This window comes from Colletotrichum karsti (assembly GCF_011947395.1).
Source record: "Colletotrichum karsti strain CkLH20 chromosome Unknown Scaffold5, whole genome shotgun sequence".
NCBI lineage: Eukaryota > Fungi > Ascomycota > Sordariomycetes > Glomerellales > Glomerellaceae > Colletotrichum > Colletotrichum karsti.
Genome location: NW_024065905.1, coordinates 364,953 through 390,262, shown reverse-complemented (window position 1 = coordinate 390,262; position 25,310 = coordinate 364,953). Strand labels below are relative to the sequence as shown.

The 25,310-nt window shown below is 56.2% G+C and overlaps 6 protein-coding genes across 6 annotated transcripts; 4 read left to right on the top strand and 2 right to left on the bottom strand.

Annotated features, from left to right (window-relative positions):
- Window positions 1-2,352: 2,352 nt before the first annotated feature.
- Window positions 2,353-4,073, top strand: CkaCkLH20_02111 (FAD binding domain-containing protein; the record flags this gene model as incomplete). The annotated part of the gene is made up of 5 exons (XM_038884830.1): window positions 2,353-2,551; window positions 2,603-3,149; window positions 3,201-3,264; window positions 3,317-3,672; window positions 3,740-4,073. The coding sequence occupies 5 exons, from the start codon at window positions 2,353-2,355 to the stop codon at window positions 4,071-4,073; spliced, it is 1,500 nt and encodes a 499-aa protein (XP_038749618.1).
- A 492-nt stretch (window positions 4,074-4,565) lies between these two features.
- Window positions 4,566-5,382, bottom strand: CkaCkLH20_02110 (nucleoside-diphosphate-sugar epimerase; the record flags this gene model as incomplete). Its single annotated transcript, XM_038884829.1, has 2 exons — window positions 4,566-5,070; window positions 5,123-5,382. The coding sequence occupies 2 exons, from the start codon at window positions 5,380-5,382 to the stop codon at window positions 4,566-4,568; spliced, it is 765 nt and encodes a 254-aa protein (XP_038749617.1).
- A 3,753-nt stretch (window positions 5,383-9,135) lies between these two features.
- On the top strand, window positions 9,136-10,518 carry CkaCkLH20_02109 (major facilitator superfamily transporter; the record flags this gene model as incomplete). The annotated part of the gene is made up of 1 exon (XM_038884828.1): window positions 9,136-10,518. The coding sequence occupies one exon, from the start codon at window positions 9,136-9,138 to the stop codon at window positions 10,516-10,518; it is 1,383 nt and encodes a 460-aa protein (XP_038749616.1).
- Window positions 10,519-10,951: 433 nt separating this feature from the next.
- Window positions 10,952-16,020, bottom strand: CkaCkLH20_02108 (nucleotide sugar dehydrogenase; the record flags this gene model as incomplete). Its single annotated transcript, XM_038884827.1, has 5 exons — window positions 10,952-11,166; window positions 11,224-12,265; window positions 13,872-15,101; window positions 15,159-15,697; window positions 15,750-16,020. The coding sequence occupies 5 exons, from the start codon at window positions 16,018-16,020 to the stop codon at window positions 10,952-10,954; spliced, it is 3,297 nt and encodes a 1,098-aa protein (XP_038749615.1).
- A 2,303-nt stretch (window positions 16,021-18,323) lies between these two features.
- Window positions 18,324-19,904, top strand: CkaCkLH20_02107 (glycosyl transferase group 1; the record flags this gene model as incomplete). The annotated part of the gene is made up of 1 exon (XM_038884826.1): window positions 18,324-19,904. One exon carries the CDS (start codon window positions 18,324-18,326, stop codon window positions 19,902-19,904), a length of 1,581 nt encoding a protein of 526 aa, XP_038749614.1.
- Window positions 19,905-23,624: 3,720 nt separating this feature from the next.
- On the top strand, window positions 23,625-24,702 carry CkaCkLH20_02106 (uncharacterized protein; the record flags this gene model as incomplete). Its single annotated transcript, XM_038884825.1, has 2 exons — window positions 23,625-24,274; window positions 24,324-24,702. The coding sequence occupies 2 exons, from the start codon at window positions 23,625-23,627 to the stop codon at window positions 24,700-24,702; spliced, it is 1,029 nt and encodes a 342-aa protein (XP_038749613.1).
- Window positions 24,703-25,310: the final 608 nt, after the last annotated feature.

The window sequence follows — 25,310 nt, the reverse complement described above, 5'->3', positions numbered from 1 at the left end:
GCCTCAAGACTCCAGAGGTTCAACGTCTGATAAGCGAAGATGATAATCCTCATAGCCTCCAGTCCTCGTCCTCCATTGAAAACAACAGCTATCTTGTTCTCTGCTTGCCGGGGAACACTCTCTCGTTCCATGGGTCTACCCACGGCGTTCACACCAAGTCGTAGACACTTCGCTGAGTGAAAGAACCAGTCTCGTAAGAGGGTTCATCTCCTACTTCATCCTCGCTGCCATGATTTTCCGACCCTGCGTAGCTTCGATACATCGGTGGTGGGCTCGAGTCTGGTGATGCCAGAAGTGGAAGCGTCGTCGGGTCTGCGGGGACGTAGAGCGGCAATGTGTCTTCTGAGTGTGTTGATGAGCTTTCCGGTGGTACATCCTGTCTGCGGTTGCGTCTGGAGTGCGTTGCTATTGGAGTCTGTCGATTTTCTGGTGATCCATAGAGTGTCAATCCGATGAAAGTGAAAATGGCGAGCCAGAATGATGATAAGGTAAGGACGATAATAATTTGCAAAACGATGTCGGCAAGCCCACTGTGGTCGTAACTTGGATCATTTCCAGGATTTCCGTGGTCTGTAGTATTGTTCGACATTGTGTACTATGCTATTGATTCGAGACGATGCTTCTCGGTTTGTGATATGCAGTTGAGTCTGTGAACTTTGATGAGAATTGGTGTCTCTTGCACAACATCTGCATTTACCTTCCAATCAGTCCAGGAGGCTATCTCTAGCATAGATGGCCATCGTCTCGCAGATCAAAGTGTGTGAACATTGGACTGAAAGCCCAAGGATTGGTCACGTATTCTTTTCAAACGCGTATTTTATATGCAAAGCGTGTAGCCTCTGAAAATTTTCAATCTGTTGGCTGTTACCTGGAAAGCTATACGTTTTAGCTATCTAGTGAGATTTGGTCGATACCATCCATATACGAGTCAAACTTAAATGGCAGACAGCCAACCTAGGGAGCCTTGATGAGTTAGCACTCTAGCTTAACGGGATGTTAAAATGGGTATGGCGGCTTCTTTGACCTCCACTCATCATCAACCTTGTGCAACTTTCATAGCGGTGGTTGCCTCGCATCTCTCTGGTCTGGAACCCCCAATGGCTCTGCTTCTCATCGTGGTTCGTGGCTGGCATCTTGGCTCAAATTTTCATGAATACTGCGAGCAGCCATATGGTGAGTTCAGCAAAACTCAGCTAACTTCTCGTCGTAATCAATATGTCCGTCTTCCATGCAGTGCAGCCGGATAGAATGCTCATCGTCCAGGCCTTCATCGTACCAGAGACTGACGAACTATACGGCCCCGCCAAGATTGTCAATATCGTGAAAGCGAGGATTATGGAGACTAGAAAGCATGATAATCTAACAAGCGCGGGTTTAGCCCAGCTGAGAAGTAGCTATTCCAGCGTCTGGAGAATGGTAAAAGCTGCAAATTTTAAGAGGAGCAAAAAGAGATGGAGCTGGGAGGATTCGAACCACCGCCTCTCTGCCAATTTTAGGTTCTAGGATGAAAGGAGTGGACGGCAGAGCACTCTAACCACTAAGCTACAGCCCCTTTAGAATGTGAGTGTTACCTAGAGAGGGGCAGATGGTGTTAATACATCTTCGCAGCCCTTTCGGAAGCGCAGAGCCGGAGAGGTTGTGGGCGTTTTCTTAGTCCCAAAGATTTCCAACCGGGTTGATGGGGACACGTGTACGGTATGAACAGGACCACGCTGGATCCAAAGCTTACTTCGTGGGCATGGCTGGTATTTCGAGGCGGGCAGACAAGTTTTATGGTGGAGCACTCTGCTTGGGAGAGCTAAGATGCACGCGGTGACAAGAAGATTTGTAGTTTGGCCTAGTTACCTAGTTACGAGGAAGAAACCTCAAGTTAAGCATGAGGGCAAAGGAGGTTGAAGAGACCGTGTGCGGGTTCTGATAGTGTCAACAAATGAACACGGCCTCAGAGTATCATTCGGGAATTCCATCTTCCATGTACCATTTCACGTTGAATAAGTGCCCGAGGACCTTTCAAGAGTCCCGTTTGTGTATGTACGGCAATGATAATCCCAAAACGTCTGGCTCTCCCGAGCTTCGGGGATCTTCGGCCCCTTACAGCGTTCCGACCCGACTCGGCGAGTCGGCCCAAGTTTAAATGTCCTTGCCGTTGACAAGGGGCTTGCCGCCGACCTGTCGTGACCCACATGGGCGACGATGGCTTCCCTGAGGTTGGAGAGTCAACAGGAGATATGAACTACGGGCATAGATCGATGAAGTATATGAGGGGTCTTTCGACTCCTCGCCGATGACAAGTTGGCGAACCTCATCTTCTGCACCGCAATCTTGTCACATCTTGGTCTTGAAAGGAGCACCATGACAGTCCAAACGAACGACATTCCCAAGCCCATACACGAAAGCACTATCAAAGATGGTGTCCTGCGGTGGCCTTCAACCGGTTTGGAGGTCCTCGTCGTGGGCGGCGGACCTGCGGGCTACCTTACGGCCCTTGAATGTTGGAGAAAGGGCCACAACGTCAGCCTGCTGGAGAAAAGCAATGGAAACTCGACCATTGGTAGGTCTTCAAGATCTGAGTTGGATGAAAAACTTGCTCACCATAGCCCAGGCGACGTGGTGTTCATCGGTCCTTCAGCATGGCCAACCCTGAAGAACTATCCGGCCATGCTGAATGAGTACCAAGACATCTCGTGGGACAACTACTGCACTTTCCGCAGACTCGACGGGAGTCTCATCGTGCCTCCTCAAGAGTTCGAGTACAACCGATCCGACGTTCCTCATCATGCTGCCTGGCCGCTGAGGGTGCGATCCATGGTCAGCCGACCAGGGCTGGCCGAGATGCTCTACCAGCAGTGCCAACGGCTCGGCATCCCAGTGACTTTCGGCGTGAGCATCGTCGATTACACTGAGAACGCCGATGAGGGCTCAGCGACTGCTGTTTCTGACGACGGCCGTCGGTTCACCGCCGACGTCGTTGTTGCTGCGGATGGCTTGGGTACGAAGTCTCACAAGGCAGTCATGGGAGAAGTCATCCGGGCTGTGCCGACGGGTTTCGTGATCTGCCGCATCTTTTATCGCCTGGATCCAGTCAAAAATGCAGAACTTTACGAGAAGCTCGCTGGTCAATCGCGTCCTGATATGCGCGCTTACTCGGGGTATGCTCATGATGCGCCATATGGCTGTAACAAGGGCTGACTTGCTTTCAGTGACCATTTCCACTGCATCGTGAGCGCCGGTAGCGACAGTATTGTCGTCGGCATCACCCTTCCAGTGAGCAATATCTGTGTTCACACTTGAGCAAAGTGGCTGACAAGAGAACTAGGACGACGGCACTGCCCAAGAGTCCTGGTCCGAGACCATCACTAGTGAGGATTTCGTCAGCAGGTTCCCAAACGCTGGCGAAACCGGAGCCTGGGACCCTTTGATACTCGAAGCCATCCGCAACATCCCCGAAGACTGCATCGTGAAATGGCAGCTGTGCTGGCGCGACCCGCAGTCCAGATGGACGTCGCCTGGAGGACGCATCGTTCAGCTGGGAGACAGCGCACACGCCTTCATACCGAGCTCGGCTTCCGGCGCTACCACGGCACTGGAAGACGCCCAATCTCTAGCCGAATGTCTCCGACTTGCTGGAAAAGCAGATGCTCACGTCGGAACCAAGATTCATGAACTTCTTCGGTATGTTGCTCCGGCATCCCGGCTTCGGAAGGAGGCTGTTACTGATTGATCCGCTTGTCTTTCGTAGCCTCCGACGCGCTTCGGTGTTGCAGCGTCTTGGGTTTGCGAACAGAACCGAGATGCACCGCGCTGGGGGGATGGAAGAGGTCATGAAGCATACGCCTTCAGGAGGACCTATGGGTCTCGGCAAATGGATCTGGACTCACAACGCCGAGGCGTATGCCACAGAGAAGTTCAACGAAGCGCGAGAACACTTGAAGAACGATGCGCCATTCGAACATTCAAACCTTCCGGTCGGGTTTAAGTGGGAGTCTTGGACCATGCAGGACGAGCTCGAGAAGGTGAAGCAGGGCATTCATACACCTGACTTAAAGCTGAACGGAGACTGGGGCATTTACTAGGTAGGCATGGCCTAGTAAGTTCAAAGACAGACAGAACTCAAAAGGAAGACAGACAGCTAGTCGTCGATAATGCTTGCAATGAAAAAAGTAGCGAAAGAAAGTTTCCATATGAGTCAAAAATGAGAGGGGCCCAATCGGGATTCGAACCCGAGACCTCGCCCATTCACGCTGTGCATGAGGGTATATAGAACCCGAAGGGCGAATCATACCACTAGACCATTGGGCCGACATCGGCTAACAGTTCCTGAGGAACCGAATGCGGTAGTTGCTGGCGGTGGGGAGCGAAATTAGTGCTTAAGTAGCTCGCGCGTGCTCTGTAGTTGCTCCAAACAATCTAGTTCTCGTTTCTTGGCGATTTTCCCTTGCTTTTGTTTCCCTCTTTGCATCTCTTATAATGGTGAGAATTTGCTCATTTATTTCGCTGTAAACAAATCGCTCAAATTACTGCGTCTACGTATTCTTACACATCTGGTTGATCTTCTGTACCGCAGCTCATGACAGTCCCGCCAACCTCCTGAAGCCGACATTCTCAACAACCCTCAACCCGCCATTCAGAGTGATGATTCCCTTGCCGCCAGCCGCCATGCCGGCATCATGCTTGCCCATCGCCATCTCCGCCATGAACCCTCCCAGAATCTCAGTCGGGCTCATGAGCGACGGCGCCATCCTGATCAGGGGTCCCAGAGTGACGTTCATGACGTTGTACGCCAGCCCCGGGTTGGGAATGTACGGCTTGATGGCGGTGTGGTTGGCGGCGTCCACGAAGGCCGGGCGGATCGACTCGGCCTGCAGGCGGGGGTCGGCGGCGCGCATCTCGGAGAGCAGCGTCTCGGTCTCGCCCTTGACGCGGGCGAAGATGGCGCTGAAGAGGCCCGGTTTTTGGGTGGCCCCCTCGCCGGAGACGTAGACGAAGCGGAAGGGCTCGTTCTCCGGCGGCAGTGTCGCGAATGCCTTGGCCGCTGCGATGGTGTAGTCCTTTGTGATTTTTACGTATTCTCTGCGGACTTTGTGAGCAGACGGCGGTGGCCTTAAGATGACTGGGAGCTTACTCCTTGGTGACTTTGCTCTGGCTGATGCCCAATGCCCATACCGCGCCGTTTGCGCCTTTCAGCTTGTCGAGGACTTCCGAGTCGTACTTTTCAAAGTCCTTGTGAATGATGACATTTATGCGAGGATCTTTGGCGTCCTCGACCATGGGGATCGGTCTTCTGCTGAGAATGGAGATTTTGGTGACGTCCTTCATCTTGATCATGGCGTCCAGGACGGACGAGCCGACCAGGCCACTTGCACCGGTGAGAATGAGATGCATTGTCAGTTGTCGCGATTGGGAAGCAGTGGGTATCTTGGTGAAGCTATATTGAACCGAATTGAACTAAGAACAAAATCATCTGTGGGAAGTCGTCTCTTTAAGACTTGAATCCATCATATCGCCCATAACTCCACATCCGCTGCGCGTAAGCCGCCGCAGGCGTCAGTTGGCGCAACGGCGCCGGAGTTAGCATAGGTTATCACCACTACCAGCCGAAGATGCTGTGCCGCCCCCGTGCTGTCTCAACGTCTTCGTGGTAGCTGAAGCCTGGAGTACTAGCTGAGATAACCCAAAGTATCTTGTTCATCATTTATCTTGTCGACGGGGTGAATACTGCGCCGGGCTGGAGGACTTACAGGTCGCTTGAGTCTCCCGACTGGTTCCATAGCTCAACTAGTGAATAGAATCTACTGATCAGAATCATATTGACGGAATAGCGTCAGAACATATCAGCGGACGCAGTGCATGCTGCAGCTGACTCGGAATATGACATTTAGACGCTGGTAATTCCGACCGTGCAGCATGTCGTAACAGCTCAGTCAGGCAGTGCTGTAGGCTGCTAGAAGGTGTCGCAATGGACCACCATCAGATGCAAAGCCAGCGTAAACTCCGATTATGGCCGAAATTGCTAACACTCTGCAGATAACGAATCTTTCACCTCACCGTGTCGCGTTCAATCTCACCGTCTTCTTCGTACACCGACAGCAGAACTGGGTTGCTGATTGTGAGATCAGTCGGTAAGCTCAGCTCTCGGTGAGCTTGCGGTCATCAAGTTGCGTTATTCATCTTCCACAGTGATTTTCGGTCGACTAGAGATGGAATTCTTCCTTTTTGTCTTTCTTTTTTTTTTTTTTTTTTTTTTTTTTTTTTTTTTTTTTTTTGCGACTGAACTTTCAGCCTAAGGAACGGTGAGGTGAGTATGAGGCCCAGACAGAAGCATCAAGAAATGAAATGAAGATGGCTTACATAATTTTTCCCGCCCATTGTCCAGCCCCCAAATGCCCCTGGCTTCTTCAAATTCTCGTTGTTTCACTCTTCACGAACAGAATCAACATGGAATGAGAGAATCATAACTACAGTGGCACAGATGCTACGGATCCAGCCCCAAGAGTACCAACATGAGTCTTTTAAGAATTTGCCCGCATTAGTCACCGAAGCTGGTGATAAATGTGCCGTGGTCGCATGAACGCTCAATTGGCAACTTCGCGACCGAAAACTCCAGAGGTTCAGCCCACCGAAACCCAACTTAATCAACATAATGGCGCTAAGTGATACCTACCATATGGCAATTCAACACACGATTGTTTTCAAATCGTCATGATTGTCATCATTGTCGGCGTTGTTATTGCTGTCAGTCATCGTCGGTGGAGTACTCATGTTAGATCATCCCATATGCTTTCATAGCGCGCGGCTGTCGAACTTCTCTAACAAACCTCAACCATCGTGACCGTTCTATTGATTCGGGGTCACTCTGTTTCTTAGCGTATGCCCTGTTCAAGTCGAGACACGTGCGTCGCACATTCTGTCCCGAACTCTCGGATCATGGAACTATTGGGTCGTGACAGGGAACTGACGAGAGCCATTGCCGACTTTTCTGCGGCTCTTGACGAGGTGACAGTGGCGCAATGCAAGGAACGGCTCACCGGCATCAGACGCGGCTGGGGGATCCCATTCACATGCGACATGGACAATCACAGCGCGAGTTCACGTGGCCTCCAGCATGATCATTGGGGGCCGACTGGAGCAATTGCAAGCTGGTCCGGCCCAGAGTGCAGAGTTTTCTACCTGTCAGCGCTATCGTGAAATTTCTTTCACTACGAGGGCCTCGCATTATCGAAATGCAGCATCCTGTCCTCATGAGGTTTCTTGGTCAAGAGAGGCTCCAAGTCAATCTTTGCCTGAGAAATTGGCGCCTGCCGACTGCCAGATGTTGATCCCTGCGTAAAGACAGGATTCACTTCAGAGGGCGCCAACATCTTCACGGGAAATTCAAAGCTGAACAAACACAACTGTCGGGCAACACTTCCGGCGACCACTCTACTTCACCGACGCGATGAGCTTTTCCCAGTGCGAGTCAGTCCAATAAAACCACAACCTCTGCCAACTTGGCAAGTCTTGGGTGTTGATAACGGCCCGATCAAGTGGACCGCGTCTGTGACGCTAACGGCGAGGGCAGGTCCAGACGCCTCTCGTGGTCTCGATGGCGGGGCGACTTTAACGTCGAGAATGGGGCGGCTGGGGAAAACCCCAAACTCTTTATGTTGCGGAGACGAGATCCAGACGGCCCCAGACGAATCTGGGGAGCAGAATACGGGGTTCGCTAGGCGTGTTCGTCTGTGGAGCGTGAGACTCTTTGGAGAGATGCCAGCTGGATATCGAGCACTTGAATGATCATGTGAGGTTCAATGCGGCTCTATTACGAGGCCTGCTTACAGCAAGGATGAAGATATTCCAAGACCACGCGAGGTCTTCGCAAAGCTCCGATGCCGCCGGCATGACGAGAAATGAATGGCACCCCCAAGAGTCTGGGCGCCCGTTCTGCACAGGGGGGTCTGAGGGATATCTCACCATCTCCAAGGTTTAACGTGTCGCCCATGGGGTTCCCCAACCGTGCGATGGGGACCGCGAGATGACGCTGTGGAGGCTTCAGACGAGCGCAGCCCAACATGTCAACAAGAGGCCGGACAAGCATGATGCTGGAGGCCACGCCAGTGAAGCCATCGTCGATGATGCTAAGATATCTGGGGATGTTAACATAGTCATCTAGAAACTAGCCGTAATCATTTCTTCCAGCGAAAGCCCAAGTCGAGATGTCATCTTCGCAAATGTTGAATCTATCTGGCGCATCTCTCTATGCGTTGAAAGGGGATCAATTCGCCCAAACCACCGGCGTGCCAAGCAGAGATCGCACCGAGAGACACGAAGCCATCTTTTCGCTCACGTTCCAACAACCTTCTGGCTACTTACCGAGCCGGGAATAGCTTCACGGCAGTTCTCCCCTTCTCCTCCAGGTGATTGGACGGAGTCGTCCTCGACAGCGCCCTAGTCCATCGACAGGCGCGATATGCCAAGCTGTCCCTGGACCCCCGCGCTTTTCCCCTTTCGCTCCCCCGCACCGGCTCCCGTTCTTGGTTCATGGGGGTGTCGCCGCGAGAATCAGCGAGGAAATGCGCGCCCGGCCGAATTGTGGGCGCGTTCCAAGACGGCCTTCTGCCCGTTCTCCGTGGCATTCTCGCCTTCGTGAGTTCGACACGGCACAGCTTTGCGTCGTCGCAAACACCCCTGGGCGGCGCCATTTTCACGATCATACTCCCTGACAGTTCGACAGGCTGGCCACGTCTAGCGTCGTTTACACGTTTCCCGTAGCATCGGTTCGTGGTTTTCAGGCGCTCGAGTTACTCATCTTGACTGTTTTTTTGGCCCTGGTCCTGGTCTCCATGTCAAACATCGATGCCAAGGGCGACGCCGGACCCAGTGATGATCCAAGCCATGGACCACAGAACTTGACAAGCACCTGGGGGTGGATGGTTGGGGTTGGACGGAGTAGTCCCCATGTCCCATGGGGGTGAGCATCGTCGTTTGGAACTAAGAATGTTTTGATAAAAAGGGTCTGCTTCCCCTCGACATCTAAGACCTATCCTACTCAGCATCCGACGCGCAGGCAGCTTTCTCACGACGCATCTTGGTGGTCAACATAGCTCAGTGAGCACTTACACCAAGCCTTCACCCTCACTCACGCAAACCATCGTCACAATGGCAGGCGGCGTCGCGCCCCCAGGCGCTCCTCAGCTGGTCGGCGGCTACCTCACCGGCCGCGCCCTCATCTTCCCTCTCTCCCTCGTCATCTCCCTCTTCTTCCTCTGGGGCTTCTCCTACGGCCTCCTTGATGTCCTCAACAAGCACTTCCAGACGGTCCTCGGCATCTCCAAGCTCGAGTCGACCGGTCTGCAGGTCATGTACTTTGGTGGAGGTTACCTTCTCTTCTCCCCCGTGGCCGCAGAATGCCTGAGCCGCCGCGGCTACAAGTTCACCATCCTCATGGGTCTGGGGCTCTACTCCCTCGGCGCCATCCTCTTCTGGCCCGTCGCACACGCCTCCACGACGACATCCAACACCCGCGCCATCTTCGGCGGCTTCTGCGTCTGCACGCTCGTCATCGCCTGCGGTCTCGCGACACTCGAGACCGCTGCGAACTCGTACGCTGTTGTCATCGGCAAGCCCGAATCGTCCTCGGCACGCCTGCAGTTCTGCCAGTCTTGGAACGGAGTCGCCTCCTTCATCGGACCCCTCATCGCATCCAAGTTCTTCTTCGAGGGCGAGAACGCAAACTCCCTGACCAACGTCCAGTTCGTTTATCTCGCAGTCTCCTGCGCGGGTGTAGCTGTTGCCGTTTTGTTCTTCTTCGCCCGCCTTCCGGAGGTGGTGAAGGAGGAGGTCGCCGAAGACGCCGACCACCCCAACGTTGACGTCCAAGGCCCAATCTACAAGCAATACAACCTCATCTTCGCCTGCTTCGCCCAGATCTGCTATGTCGGCAGCCAAGTTACGATCGCGACCTTCTTCATCAACTACGCGCACGAGAACGGTGGCTTCAGTACCAGCCAGTCCTCCAACATGCTCTCGTACGCCCTCATGACCTTCACCGTGGGTCGCTTCGTCGCGACCGCCCTGGCGACGGTGTTCCAGTCCGACTTCCTGCTCGTCGTCTACGCCGTCTGCGCCATCGCTCTCAACGCGTACTGCGTCGCGGGCCGGGGCGGCGCCGCCGTCGGCATCCTCATCGCCCTCTTCTTCTTCGAGGCCCCCATGTACCCCTCTCTCTTCGCTCTCGGCACGGCCAACCTCGGCCGCCACACCCAGCGCGGTGCCGGTATCATGGTGCAGGGTGTCGTCGGCGGTGCCATCTTCCCTCCCATCCAGGGCGCGATCGCGGACGCCGCCGGCACGCGTACCTCTTACGCCGTTCCCCTCGTCGGCTTCGTCTGTGTTCTGGGATACGTCACGACTCACTGGCTTCGTAACGGCCGTCACATCATGCGCGTTAAGGAGACGCCTGTTGCTGAGACGGAGGCTGTTGAGGACAAGGTTGCGCTTGAGGAGAAGAAGGACACCGCTGCTTGGGTTGAACGCGTGTAAGGCATGAAGCAGTATGACGAGACGATGATTCATATAATGTTATGAAAGAGCCAGCGACGCAGCGTGGCATTAGATTTCAAGTAATACAAAAGCAGTTTTGCTATCCGGGCAGTTGCCCCGCTCCGAAGCCTTTCCGCCAATCGGACACTACTGCCCCGTTCGGCGCCGGCCGATTGGACCCATATTAATTCCCCCGGGCGGCCGAAAGCCGCCGGAGAGTGGGTACACTGCCCGGCGAGCAAAACTCATGGAAAAAGACATCTAGACGTTTTCCATTCCCCTCCTTTTTGACGCCAAAGCATCCAATCGCTCGCTGTATCCCTCGTGTATCTCCCAAATAAACTCCTGAGAATCCTCCCACTCACTGAGTGGAGGCATTAAGATTTCCCACGCGTCCCCAATCCCCATTAGACATTACAAGCCTTCAAGACTTTTATATCAACAGCGCCATCCCCGCCACGAAGCTGACGGCCACCGCCGCCAACATGGTACATCCACCACCGATTCTTCCAGCGTCACCCATCGCGTTCGCACTATGCGAGAGTAGCGGCTTCTGCGCGACAACCCGGATATTGTACGCGAGCTTGTCCCTGTCCGGCGTGTACGTCGCCTCGGTAAAGTTGCACTGGCTCATGATGAAGTCCATGTCTGGGAGTTGTTAGTTCCACTGTCCCTAGAAGGAGATAAAGGGAGGAATTGACTCACCGTTTGCCCGGTTGTACGACTTCCGAATACAGCTCTGGCACATCCCCGCCAACAAATTCACGTCGAAGCTCTTGTTCCCACATATGCAGTTCTTCTCCGCAGTCTCCTTGTCATCCGGCTGCTTCTGATCCGGCTCTTTCTTCCCAGGCCCCTCGCCCATCACGGGCGCGGCACTGGGTGTCGGCGAAGGAGTGGACTGCTGCGAAGGGATTTGCGGCGCCTGCGCAGGCGGCGGCTGTTGTTGCACCGGAGGCCGCGGGGGCGGTTGTATCGCCGGCGGTTGCTGCGGAGGCGGTGCCGGCCGCGGTGGTGGTGCTACCACCGGAGGAGGCACGATCACCGGCGGGATCGACACTTGAATCGGAGGGAGTGTCGGTACTAGTGGCGCTGGGACTGTAACTTGAGGTATTGGTGGTAGTGACGGGGCCGGTACGGTGAGGAAGACTGTCGACGTCGGCTGTGCGAATACCGGGACGACCAACACCGAGGTCGCCTGTGGCGGCGGCGGCGGAGGAGGCGGAGGCTGTTGCGGCGGCGGCGAAGACGACGAAGACGACGACGGCGTCGGCTGCGCTACGTCCGAAGGAGTGACCTGCACGCCGGGCGTAGAAACCTGCGGATCCTGCGCCGAGGCGACCAAAGGCAGCGAAGCGATGAACACGGGCGACGCCTCCGGCACCGCCGGCTGCTGCGCGTCCTGCGGCTGCGGCAGCTGCTGGAACTCGCCGTTCGACGAGGGCACCGCGTCGAGGGCAGGCAGCGTGGGCGTCGCCTCGACGTCCGCCTGCACCTGGTTCGGTCTGCGGTGGTGATGCCGGCGCACGACTCTCGGCTCGGGGGCGGCGGCGCCGGGGGCGTCGACTTTCCGCCTCTTCAGCCGCCTCAGCTCGTCGAAGGAGTTGTCGACGTCGCACTTGAAGGATAACTCGACGATGGGCCCGCATATCGTCGCGCATTCCACGGGCACGTCGTCGATCTGCAGCTCCCGCGCGCTCGTGAGCGCCGCGAGGCCCGAGAGGACCAGGACCGAGGCCTCCGTCCCCTTCATTTTGCCGCACAATCACAACAGATGAGAAGAGAGGAAATACGACAATCGGTGATAGTCACAGTCGCCGATGAGGTCGGTCTGGTAATTCTCGCCCAGCTTCGACCGAAGGATCGTCGTAAGAGTCGCTCATCCGCACATCATCCAAAAAAAGGAGCTGCTGCGTTATGCCCGTGGACAAGACGACCGCCACCCCAGAAGCACGACCTATATCAGACAGCCCAGCAGTCTCTTTCGTCCACTCACTCATGCTGCCTCGTGCGACTTGCATATCCTCCCGCCACGCATATCGCCGCACTGCCAAGCAGATGAAACGAAGCTGGCCCCAAGATTACCATTCAAGAAAAAAAGGTTGGACGGAAAGCCAAACCTCCCTGCTCCCAACTGGGCAGGCCAGGAACCGACCTGTCAACGATCAGCTACGCATACCTTTCTCGCACTCTAAACACACACACACACATACAAGGTTGGGGCCAGGCACCAGCTGAATGCTTACATCCGGTTCGAACGATTCAATCCAACTCGTCTCGGAAAGCGTCTCCAAAGAAACCCACACCGAACCAAGTTAAACTTCTCAGGTTCCCCTGGCCGGTAAGACGGCATCCCATCAGAACCTGAGGCCTAGCGCGCCCGGCTGGTTGCGTACAGCGACGTGAAACGGCGCGAACAGACCACCGGTCGCCAACTTCTCCCAATCGCATTACATTGCGGCGAGCGTGGGGTTCTCTCCGGGGCGGCACGGGCTGGGATGAATCGAGATGCAGAAACGGCCTTCGCTGGTGTTCTAACGGCTTCAAAATGCTTGGTTGGACCGAGTTCGACGTGGGCACAGCTTGAGGCCGTTCCGAGGCCCTGGCCCCGGATGACGAAATATGCGGAGGATTTTTACGCAGTTACTTACTTGGATGTTCTAGCGTACCAAGCGTCAAGCGTGGGGTCGAAACGATCTCCTTGAGGGGCAGAAGATTATGTGAATCTCTTAATTCCCCGGCTTCGTCGATCCCAACGTTACGTGATCAAAGACCAGCCAGATATTCAAGAATTTCCTCCATCATCTCACAAAACAACGCAGATCGACCTTTCCACAGAGGGGCTCGAGAAGAAGGGCTTCCGAAGTCTCAAGTCCAACTCGTTGGAATCCTCAGACGAACCCGGGGCCCGGATGTGACTGGCTCCCTCGTTCGATTCGGTTGGGGTTTTGGAAAAGTTTACCGTTTGGCCCTAGGGGCGGAAACTATCTCATGTTGTGAAACGGGCAGCAGGGCAGGGAAGCCCGGATGATAAAGGCGCATCAGATGCGGGTAGCGGTTATCCAGCCGAGTAAGTCGCCTGCGCGGCGGCCGGTCCATGCCGTCACGGCAGTTTTCCTTTGGTTCTAGTGCTGCTTCAAGTTCTCAACTCAACTTCTTTTAGTGGCAGAGGTATCTCTAAACTCTAAGAACGTGTGCCTCGTCCATCCGCCACCCGTGAGGTAGTGGCCGATATGTCGATATTATGGTATATGAAAATAAGCAAGTGCAATGCAGCAATAGAGCGTGAGAGGCAGTCAAGCTTGTAATGCGACTCAACTCCGCCCCCGCCTCCCAACACTCTCAACCCTCACCCCGAGCCCGGCCATCGCCCCGGCATCGATCACCCCCCGGCCGTCAAACACCCACCTCGGGATCTGCATACGCCCCGCCACCCTCGCCCAGTCGATCTTCTCCTTGGCTCTATACTCCTCCGTCCCCATCCCCGTCGCGAAACCCGACACCCTGCAGTCCGCCTCCGCCCTGCAGTCGGGACAGTCGGACGCGCACCCGGGCTCCGGCACGTAACGCCCGAGCGGGTCGTCCAGGGCCTCCTCCCTGCCGACGAGGTAGCGGTGCAGCGCGAGCACGTCGGACTGGCGGATCTCGAGGCTCCGGAAGGGTCGCGGGTCGACGTCCACCCGCGGCTTCGTCGTCGCACGAGGAGACGCGGTGGTCGGCGTCGCGGGCGCGGGCTTGTTCCGGAACTCGTCGAACTCGGTCGTGACGAGCACCGCCACGCTGTCCTCGCACGCGTCGTACGCGTTGCCGTAGACGGCGAGCGGCCCGCCGTCTTCCCTCAGCGGGCTCGGCGAGCCGCACAGCTGCCGGATCTCCTCCCTGATGACGAGCGGGTTGCAGCAGGGGTCGAAGACGGCGATCTCGCGGGGCCCCTCCTCCAGCAGCGTGCGGATGATCTCCAGCGCGGGCGCCTCCCTCGTGTCGCTCGTGTTCTTCTTGAACGCGTACCCGAGGACCGTGATCTTCTTCCCCGCCAGCGTGTTGTGCAGGCACTTGACCACCCGCTTCGTGAACCGGTCGCGGGAGTACTCATTCATCTTGACAACCTGGCGCCAGTACTCGCCGACCTCGTCCAGGTCGAGGCTCTCGGCCAGGTACACCAGACTCAAAATGTCCTTCTTGAAGCAGCTGCCGCCGAAGCCGATGCCGGCTTTCAGGAACTTGTCGCCGATGCGCGGGTCGCAGCCGACCGAGGCGGCGACCTCGTCGACGTCGGCGCCGGTGCGCTCGCAGATGGCGCTGATGGAGTTGATGCTGCTGACGCGCTGCGCGAGCATCGAGTTGGCGACGAGCTTGGCGAGCTCGGACGACCACACGTTGGTGGTCAGGATGCGGGGGCGGGGCACCCAAGCGGCGTAGACGCCGGCGAGGGCCTCGGCCGCGCGCCGGCCGGAGGGCGTGGCGGTGTCGGAGCCGATGAGGACACGGTCCGGGTGGAGGAGGTCGTCGACGGCGGTGCCGGCGGCGAGGAATTCCGGGTTGGAGAGGATTTCGAAGTGGACCCCGGGGCGGTGTACCGCGAGCTGTGAAAAGGATGTTAAGTCTCGTTTGAGATTCTAGTGTCACGAGTGTATACTCACAGTCTCCCGTACGAGATGCGCGGTCCTGCACGGCACGGTCGACTTCTCGACCACGATCGCCCCGGGCCGTGCATGTCTCGCGACCTCGGCGGTGACGGCCTCGAATGCCGTCATGTCCGTCGCACTGCCCGCGCCGTGGCCCCGGGTTTTGGTGGGCGTGTTGACCGCGACGAGGATCACGTCCGCCTCCGCTATGCACTCTGAAACCCGCGTCGAGAAGAACAGGTTGGGTTCTCGCGCGGGGACGACCGTGACGGTGCTGCCCTCGCCGCCGCATTGACTTCCGCACTCGGACGTGGCCGACGACGATGTCCCCGACGAGATGTTGACGTTTCTTGCTTTCGTCGTCGTCGTGGGCTCGCCGGAAAAACTGATCTCTTTGGCGCCGTCTCTCGCGACCCTGACGATGTCCCGGAGGCCGGGCTCGTAGATGGGGGGATGCCTCGAGTTCCACCTGCGAATGCGCCGCTCGTCTCTGTCAACGACGGTGACTCTGATATGCGGGTTTTGAAAGGCGATGACCGCCGCCGTTGGACCGCCTATTCGTAGTCAGATATGAAATCCCCATGATATGTGTGTTCATTCACTTACCCACGTATCCGGCTCCCACACAGCAGATATTGCGGACGACGATGTTCGGTGTAGTGCTTAGACCGGACCGCCCATCGGTCTCTTTGTTCTCCAAGCCGGCGAGCTTCTCCCCTTCAACACTTTCGCCATCGCAGTCCACCTCGTGGGAATACTTCAGCACGGGACTGAAAGAGCAGCTCCCGTCCGGAGTCGTCGGCACCGTCGAGGGTTCCCGGAAAACACTCTCCTCCGAATCGCCCACCGAGGCAAACGTCACGTAACCTTCGGACATTGTCGCCCAGGAAACGCGCCAAAGAACCAAAAACAAAGAGCGCGCCGAAAGAAGACAAGAAACTCAACTCAACCCAACTCAAAAAAGAGCCTGCAGGAAATGCAACTCGTATATAGCTGAGCGGGCAGAATATTCCACCGAACAATGACAACCGGCTGGATGGGGATATGGGCCGTCCGATATGAGTGGTGTTCGTTTCACCAACCGGTTCGGGAAAGGTCGACGTTGGAAACGACCGTGCGGAAACGAACTGGTAGGCGGGGAGAGAGAATCTGACGTGGCTTTCGAGAACCGCGCCGTCCGATGAAGGGGGGGATAGTAGTAGTGATCAGATAGCTTGACGCGCGTAAGGCGGGTTGGCGTCGGGCGGCATGAAAAAGACTATTGAAAATCTACTCGAGTTGCCGTGGTTCCGTGATCTGTGAGCTTGAAGCCTCCGGATATGGCGGCGAAGGGAGCACAGGTGGAGGGAATCTAGATTGACGGCCGGCGGCTTTTCGATAGTCGAGTCAGTTTAGGGGAAACGGGGGTGATTGAGGTGACGAGGACTGTTTAAGTACTTTGACAGCTTTGACGGGTGACGCGTAGGAGGGGCGGCGGTTTAATTGCTGGATTGTGAATATGACGTTGCTGTCGGGCGGAGATGAGAAGTTAAGAGCATGCGCTCAATATGCCGGCGATGCTTGCTTTACCTTGGAGACGGAGTCTAGATGGCAGACCACGTCGAGGGATGAAGGTTGTATAAGTTAGACAGCTCAGTGATGGGTATTTCACAGAATACGTCTTTGAAGGTCGATGCTGCGGCCGTGAAGGACTCCTATGCCGATGGCCCTCTAACCAACAGGAGAAATCTGAAGTAGTGGCGAACAGGATTGATGACACGCGCCGGAGCCGCTCCACGCCTGTCCAAAGACTTCATGTTGTAAGTTGATCAAGGTTGCACGGTACCACGCCAAGGCGCAACAGCTCTCGCGGCCGACGTCGGTATCAAACCCATCACGTTGCCCCTCATCGCGATACCCCTCCATCAAACGTATCTCGGCACGAGAATCCCATGCGGAGGGGTGATTCGCGCTCGTCCTCCCCCGATCACAGAAGAAGCCTATTCGGAGGGGTTTGACGGTCGGAGTTGGGACCGCCGACGAACGGCACCCAACCGGCGAGACCACGGGCATCCAGGCCCGGGCTGCCATTCGCCTACTTCACGTCTTCAAACGCCCGATCGAGGAGAGGTCATGCGGGTTTGGAATGGATTAGCTTCTTCGAGGTCGCAATATTCTCTCAAAATTCCCAAGTCATGTAACAGTCGTGTTATCGATTGGCTCTCGTCCACCAGAGGGGCAGTGTGCCGCGATTGACGCTTCTGATTGGCTGTTCGAATGCGATGCTGCATGCGTCGTGATTGTCACCGGTTCGACTTACGGACGCAAAGGAAATCCGAAGAAGGGGAAACGTGATGCGGGAATTGGTGTGCTTGATCAGATGAACGAGGTAGGGCCATGTCTCTGGATGATATTGAGGGGGGCACAAGAAGGCAACACATCCCTTCCTTGACGGTAATAATGAGGGCGGATTTCGACCTTTTTTCCGTCACCAGAACCACCCACAATGCTTCGACGAGAGATCCGCACTGAGAGCCGCCAACCAACATTGAATGTAGAAGCCATCGCGTATCTTGATGAGGAATCGAACGGGCGTGAAGCGTGTACAAAGATTGGTTGGCTGATGTCGTCTCTCCTTGTCACCCATGACCATGACCATGACCATGACCAAGACCGGAATGTTCAGGGCCCTAAACAGGTACCTTACAGCCCAAAATTGGCTTCTGGACCCTGCAGAATGCCATGCTAAGCAGCCCCCGCCCCCCACCTTAGCTCTCAGCGACGGGAGCCATCGAAGCTCCCCATGTGGCCCAGCCAGCTTTATCGACAGGCTCGATGTTGACGCAGCTGTAAACTGCACATCACGAGACTATGCGTGGTGTCACTCGCGCGCTGAAGTTGTCTCCCCGGTGGCTATTTTCTCGGTCTTCGGGAATATTTGCCATGCTCTCGCTGTGCAGGTAGATATCTTGGGGCCAAGCACCCTTGGGGCCTCGGATAGGTTGTCTCCCTCTCGTCGCATACAGCACTAGATCTTTGATTCTGAAGTCCTGCGCCTCTAGTAACTGTCATCGTTAAGACTCTTGTCTCCTTGGATTCTTCAACGCAAAGACTTGAGACATCTCTAGGTACGGCCCGGGATTTCTGCACCGTCTCGGTTGGTGTTTGCGACTGACGACGTCCTCAGACCTGCTCGCCGCTATGGAAGAGGACCCTCTCCTTCCCAGGAGTTACGGCACTATGCCTCGGTATCCCGCTCACGACAACGCAGTCTTCCCGCCTTCATTACGAGGGAAGCGCATCCTGCTCTGCACCGAGTCCTTTGGTCCTGTCAATGGAGTTAGCAGAACAACGCTGATGCTTGTGGAGCATCTTCGATCGCAGGGCGCACTCGTCGCCGTCGTCGCGCCGCACAACCACACAAAGCACAACACATTCTTCCCCTCTTCGAACACCGACGACAGCCAGGTCGAAGTGCGCCTCACGGGCTACCCATTACCGTTCAACCCGGAGCTCTCGGTCGTGTACCCCGTGCGCGTGTCGACTCTCTTCTCGAGGACGTTCGGTTCAGACACCCCTCCCGACCTCATATATCTCGCCTCGCCCGCGTCGCTCGGCTTCCAGGTGATGCTGCAACTACAGCAACAGCCCAGGGAAAAGCGCGTGCCTGTCATCTGCAACTTTCAGACCGACCTGGCAGGATACTGCGCCATTCTCTTCCCTCATCCATTCAGCACCTTTGCGGTCTTCGCCTTCTCCATGGTTCAGAGCTTTCTGTTCCGGCACGAGTCCGTCAAGACCGTCTTCTATCCTTCACGCTTCGTGCGCAGATATCTCGAGGCCCAGGGCGTCCAGGGTTCCAAGATGGAGCTTCTGCAGCGCGGTGTCACCACCGACGTGTTCCGGCCGGAGCTGCGCAGCGAGGCGCTGAGAAAACAGATTGCCCCCAACGGGGAGATCATCCTGATATGCGTCTCCCGGGTGGCGGGCGAGAAGGGCTTTGGCTTCTTGGCCCAGGTCGCCAAGGAGCTTGACGCGCGCGGTCTGCGGTTCAAGCTGTACGTTGTCGGGGGCAACCGGAATCCGGACGTAGAGAGAGAGGTTCACGAGATGTTTGATCCTCTGAGGGAGCAAGGCAAGGTCATTTTCGCGGGGTTCAAGACGGGCAACGACTTGGCGACCGCGTATGCGTCGGGGGACATCTTCCTTCACTGCTCCATCACCGAAACGTTTGGCCTCGTCGTGCTCGAGTCGATGGCCAGCGGCGTGCCTGTCGTCGCAAGAGACGAGGGCGGGCCGAGCGACATCATCGAGGACGGCCGCTGCGGATATCTCGTGCAGCCGGACGACCTCAACGCGTTCGTCGATAAGGTCATGTACCTCTCCAAAGACCGAGACTGCCGACAGGCCATGGCGGTGCAAGCCAGGGCGAAGGCGTGCGACGCATCTTGGGAGAAGATCAACAACCAAGTCGCCTGGCGAATGGCCGACACCATCGAGCAGCGTGAGCGCGAGAAGGCTCAGATCGTCCACCAGCGGATGTCGATCGCCATGCAAGCCAGCAGACTGGTGCCCATGTACAGCTGGTTACTCATGAACAGTGCCGTGCGCGATGTCTTGGTCGGGAGAGTGGTGGACGCCAAGCTCGCCGGCGGGTTCTCAGTTGTCATGGTGTTCTGGTGCTTCACGGGGATTTATTTGGCCTTCACCGAGGTCAGCCTCTGGGTCAAAGGCGTGCTGCCACGGGTTTGGGGGCGAGCACGAGGCCAGGTTGCCGCTTGATACCCAGGGAAGAAGTGAGACGTCATGTTTGATTTGCGATGCGAGGCGTTCATCCCGGGTGCGGGCATTTTCTGTGGCTTGGTACCGGTGTTTGGCGAATGTTTGGTAGTATCGAGAGGGGCTTGAAATTTAGCGAACCCCCCTCGTCGTAGGCTGTTTGGACTCAATCAACGAATTTGACATGACTGTCACCGTCGCATCAATCATGGCGCTTGCCGTGATAGCCAGCTCCCTTGAGTGGCCGCGTCACTGTAGATCCGTGGACGCCAATAGCGCAGAGCAGAGCGCAGGCGGCCAAGGAGTCGAGTCTCTCGGCAAGTGACCGCATCGCCACCTTAATACGACGACTGCCGTTATCGCCAGGGAGGCGTTGCGGAAGGTGGGAGTTGGAGCCGCGTTGAGGGCAGTCCGCGAACCGGTCCAGGGTCCCGAAACAGGTCGCACCAAGCAGACCCAGGCGTGTGTGACGATGTTTCGGGCGCTGGCAGACGACGAAGTTGGTGCTGGATTGCGTTGGTCTCACTGCGATGGCTTCATTGCTTTTGTCGGCACGGGAGCGATAAACCGAATAGTGTTTGCTGCTCATCCGGCAGATGGCGATAGATCGTGGGGGATGTCGCTGATAAAGGACGATCGACGATTCTTCAGTGAGGGCGGTCCAGGCATTGGAACCTCAATATCCGGGACCCATCGGTGAGGGCCCATGAGTTTTGTGCGCCCTCCAATGATTTGCGGTTCTGAGCGACGGGACAATTAAAAAATTGATGACCAGGGCCGGCCGGGGTTCAGACGAGAGCAGGCCAAGCTTTTGGTGACAGGAGGTTAAAAAGAAGGCAAGGATGTGGTCGAGATGGATAAAAATGTGAAACGGAGAGGCTCACCAAGGGAGAATCCTGAGGGGGAAGGAAGAAGCTGTGGCTTGTGAGAGGTGGTCTTAGGTAATCAGACTGTGCAATGTGGCTGATGATCACAGTACGTACCTTTTCCGCGCGCCTCGGGACAGGCCGATTCTCGGTCGGTCTTGATCGGTCCACTCATATCGCGTCCGGGCGTCGAGAGTGGATCGGTCTGCAGCAGGGAAGTGCCGCTCAGCCGTTCTGGGCTCTGGCCCCTGGTCCGTTTTAAGCAGTGACCCCGTGAGAAAGCCGCATGGGGCTGGCCAGCGCCGCCCTGGATCGCCGTTTCACCTGAGACAAGGGCCGCCGCCTTTCGCGCGGCAGGCGGTAGACGGCGTCGGTGAGTGGCACTGGATTCAGCGGGAGCGGGTGATGACTGTTGTTTTGTCAGGTTTGACGGCCGGTGAAGACGTGATGATGCGGCCATATAGGGGTGATATGGGTTCATGGTGCTAAGTCTTGACTCTTGTAGGGAGTAGAGACTGTTCTTGGAGTTAATATCCGTACAGACCATAATCCGAAATCAACTGGCTGGCAATGACTGATTACGACTTCGTGGCTAACCGCCATCGCCACACCGCCGGGCGTCTGAGACCACCGTCACCGCTGACTTGATCCGATTTTGTGCAGCGGTGGTGGTCATTGGCGGATCGGACAGCTATGCGGCTCGGGAAACCTAAAACCGGTGGCTTTTGGCGCCGAACTCCCTGCTGTGTCACTGTTGATTTGGGTCTCTGCTTTCTTTTGTGATTTTCCTGGCAATTCTCTGGATGGTTTTTGGTGGAAAGAGATGTTGAATTTCTGTGCTGTGCTGTGCGAGAGGCGGTACTTACATTTACGCCCAGATCTGTATGGAAGCAGATGTACCGTCACCCCTGACCGAATGCCCCACACATGAGACCCCAGTGTATCCACCCGTGAACCGACGACAGCCAATGAAAGCGACGGACCAACCAGAAACTGCTTCAGCGCCCGACCCTGCGCCTTCCTCGAACGACGCTTGTTCCATCTCCAGTCGATCCGACAATGCCATGGGCTGGTCGAGGGATAGGCTCAACACTTGCGAAGAGGCTCAGGCACAGCGCACGCCAGCCAAACCTTCCTGTTCTGGCTGTTTGGATAGCCCGTGCTCGATGGAGACGGAGGAGGGCACGAGGTGTCCATCTGACCGTCTCGTTCCGTTCGTGGGTGGACTGACTGGCTACCGTTTCTCTGCCGTATCACGCTTCACATACTTACTGTGCTATACTTGTTCTGATTCGCCAAAACACCCAGATATCCCGTATTCTTGACGCCCTACTGCATACTTCGTAGTACCGCGTAAAAGCAGCTCCTATAAAAAGGAGTATTCCATGCTTATTCCTTCCCTAAAACACGGTAAGCTATCCCCAAAAAGGACTAGGCTCTCCCTCCCCGGCTAACCTTACCTCGACTTACCTCGCAGGGGCTCCATCGCTTCCCGTCCCTCCACCAGCCAAAGCCACCCTTTTCTCCCTGATTTCCCTGCTCTTGTGCCTTTCAACTTGAACTTGGCATCGCTCATTACGACGCTGCATTTTGTGCTCTGCAAGTCTTTGCTCCTTTGACATCAAGTCCTGGTCTCCGTATTTATCCTTATCACGTCCAGTAAGTCTCCATCTGTCTTCTCCGTGTTTACCCAGGCCGTTTCCAGGTTTCCAGTTTCCAGTCTCCAATTCCTGGTTCATAGTTCCCACAACCAAGAGTCCCTGCGCCTCTCTCGTTGCATTTCCCGTCTCACAAAATCACAGACCACACACTCGCTCTCCCGAGACGTTCCTCCTCGCATCCACGACCAAACGGTAGACGGCACACACCAGACACCAGAGCCTCATCCCTCCCGTCTTACCCAGTCTGACTGTGGCCTCCCTGGTTTCCTCAGTCGCATCACGCCTCAGATCCTCTCGGACCCCCGTCACCTACCACCCCGCCACTGTCTGAGTCTCTTCCCAAGACTCCCTTTCACACAGTCTTTTCGACTGTTACGGTCTCCCTGGATCCTCACAAGCCACCATTCGCGTCCATCCCCCCTCAGCCCTGTTGTGGACCTCAGTGTGTCAGGCCATTGCTCCTCTTGTCAGGCACCACGATGGTCGCTGCATGACACAATTCCTCCCACACGTCTCCTGTTTGTCAAAGGTCCAGCCCTGTACCGACGTCCAGAGCCCTTGCCCGTTTATCGACGTTTAATCTCCGTCCTTATTGTATCCTCGCCACCCAGACCACTCCGCCTTCTTTCTCTTCCTGCGCCTTTCCGAGTCGAGTCGACCTGACTATCGCGCGACCAACCCGAGTCCAGCTAGCCAGCAATTTACGCATTTCCTCCCCTTCTACGGGCAGGTCCCTTATTTTTTTTAACATTTTTCTTTCTTTCCCTTCCTCGTTGTCGACTACCCACGCCCTTTTCACGATATCCGATTCGACTCGATTCGACACGACTGAACGCCAACGTCCGACGACTCGTCTCGATTCAATTCCCGTCGTTAACGATCTTCCACCGGCAAACCCGCCGCTCTTCAACTTCAAATCGACCGATCGGCTCCGCTTCCGGGCACGCGAGGAGGTGGACTCGATTTTCGCTCTTTAGCAGCATTCGTCTTTTCTTCAATTCGCTTCGATTCGCCGCCGGCCGGGACCCGACTTTGTTGTAATTAGATCTTGGCGACGCCATTTCCCATCATCTGCAGCCCCGATCCACCTTTTCTCGGCTCCGACTCCATCATCAAATTAATACCATCACCGCCCCGACCGCTCCCGCCATCTAAGCTTACTTTCTAAAACACCATCACCGATACCACGACCGACCATGTTCTGGAAGGTGGCTGTCACCACGGCGGCGCTGGCCTCGAGCGCCTGCGCCGAGATCCGCCCGCTCGCCATGGATCCCGTTATCGAAGTCAGGGCCGTCGATGTGTTGGAGCGAAGTTACGAGGACATTGCGAACCGCTACGTCGAGAAGCGTCAAAACATGGACGTCAACGCCGAGTGGGTTCCCAAGGCCGCCGAGGTCAAGGTCAACGCCGATGGTTCTATCAACATGACGGCCTGGGAAACGGAAACGTCGGCCGCCTGTACATCAGCGCTCTCTCACCTCGATGCCGCCTCGAACCCCTCGGGAACCTGCATTTGCTATAACTTGCCGAGTCTCGACTCCAAGACCGGTGTTTTCGAGGCCGACCTGCGGTTGTTCAAGGTCTCCGAACCCGCCGGTGCTTTCACTGGTATCCCGCCGCAAAACATCCAGGTCGGTCTGTCCTTCAACGGCGCCTCCGTGTCGCCAGTGAGCGCCAACAGGATTGCCGGGACCGGATCCGTCCGCCGCGACATGGCTCGCGAAGTGAGCTTCGAGGTTCCCTGGAACGGACTGCACAAGCGCGTCGTCACCCCTCAAGCTCTTCAGTCGTACCTCTTCGTCGGCCAGATTGACACGAGCAGAATGGTGGCCCCCATGTCCATGTACGTTCTCATGTTCCCTATCCACGACTACTATGCTCACAGAATTCAGGTCACAATTGGAGGCCCTGGTCATGCCCACCCTCACGCTCACCGGCGTCAACGCCGCCGGCCAGACCGTCAGCACCAACGTCTCATCCAACGAGGCCTCCTTCATCACCGGCGTCTTCTCCAAGGAAATCGTCCGCTCCGATCTCGCCATGGCCCAAGCGGCCGTCGACGAGGTGGTCGCCGGCCTCAAGAACGGCACCGTCGCCTTCGTCCTCCCCGGCGTCCAACTCATGATTTTCCCCGTCGGCCTGGTCGTCACCGGCACGTGGCTTCTCATCGGCCTCGCATTCTACGGCTTCGGCACCTACGAGCGCATGGGCTACGCCGAGAGCTACAAGAGGAGACGGGCCGTCGCGGGCGACACGGCTAAGCGCATCTAAGAAAATCACCCGTCGGATGTAGGAATACGTAGTGAATCCCCGAGGAAAGTGATCGGGCAGTCGGAAAACCCGACCCCGGTTATTGTAGGATTGGGGAATATTTTCGCCCGTGGTGGCGGAGGCATCAGCATCAAGCAGCAGCGTCAAATTACTTTTTTTTTTTTTTTCATCATCTTCACCTGGCTCCCCTTTCGCACAACCACCGTCGGGAAGCCCACTTATCTGTCGTAAATAGTTGGATGTCATTTTTACCTCGCTATAGAAAAGAATATCCACAAACAAACCCAGTGAAGACTGCTTTTCACCTGTTTCCTCCCCCCGCCTTAACCACAAGTGCTCGTCCTCTGTGATGGTCCCTCGGCGTGTTTGGAAAGGTAGTCGGTTCTGCGGCTGTTGTGCGACGTGCCGCAGTTTTGGGATAGTTTCAGCTTGGGGGCGCCGGCGAATACGACGTCACCTCCGTGAGGTGTGGAGGGGTTTGATCGGACGATTTTCAGCCACACGTGGCTTGCCAGGGGGAGGATCGTGAGATGGATGTGAATAACCAGCATTTCATTGGCCCACTAAGTTCAAGACTTAATTGGGCATCTTGGCGTCTCGTCATTCTG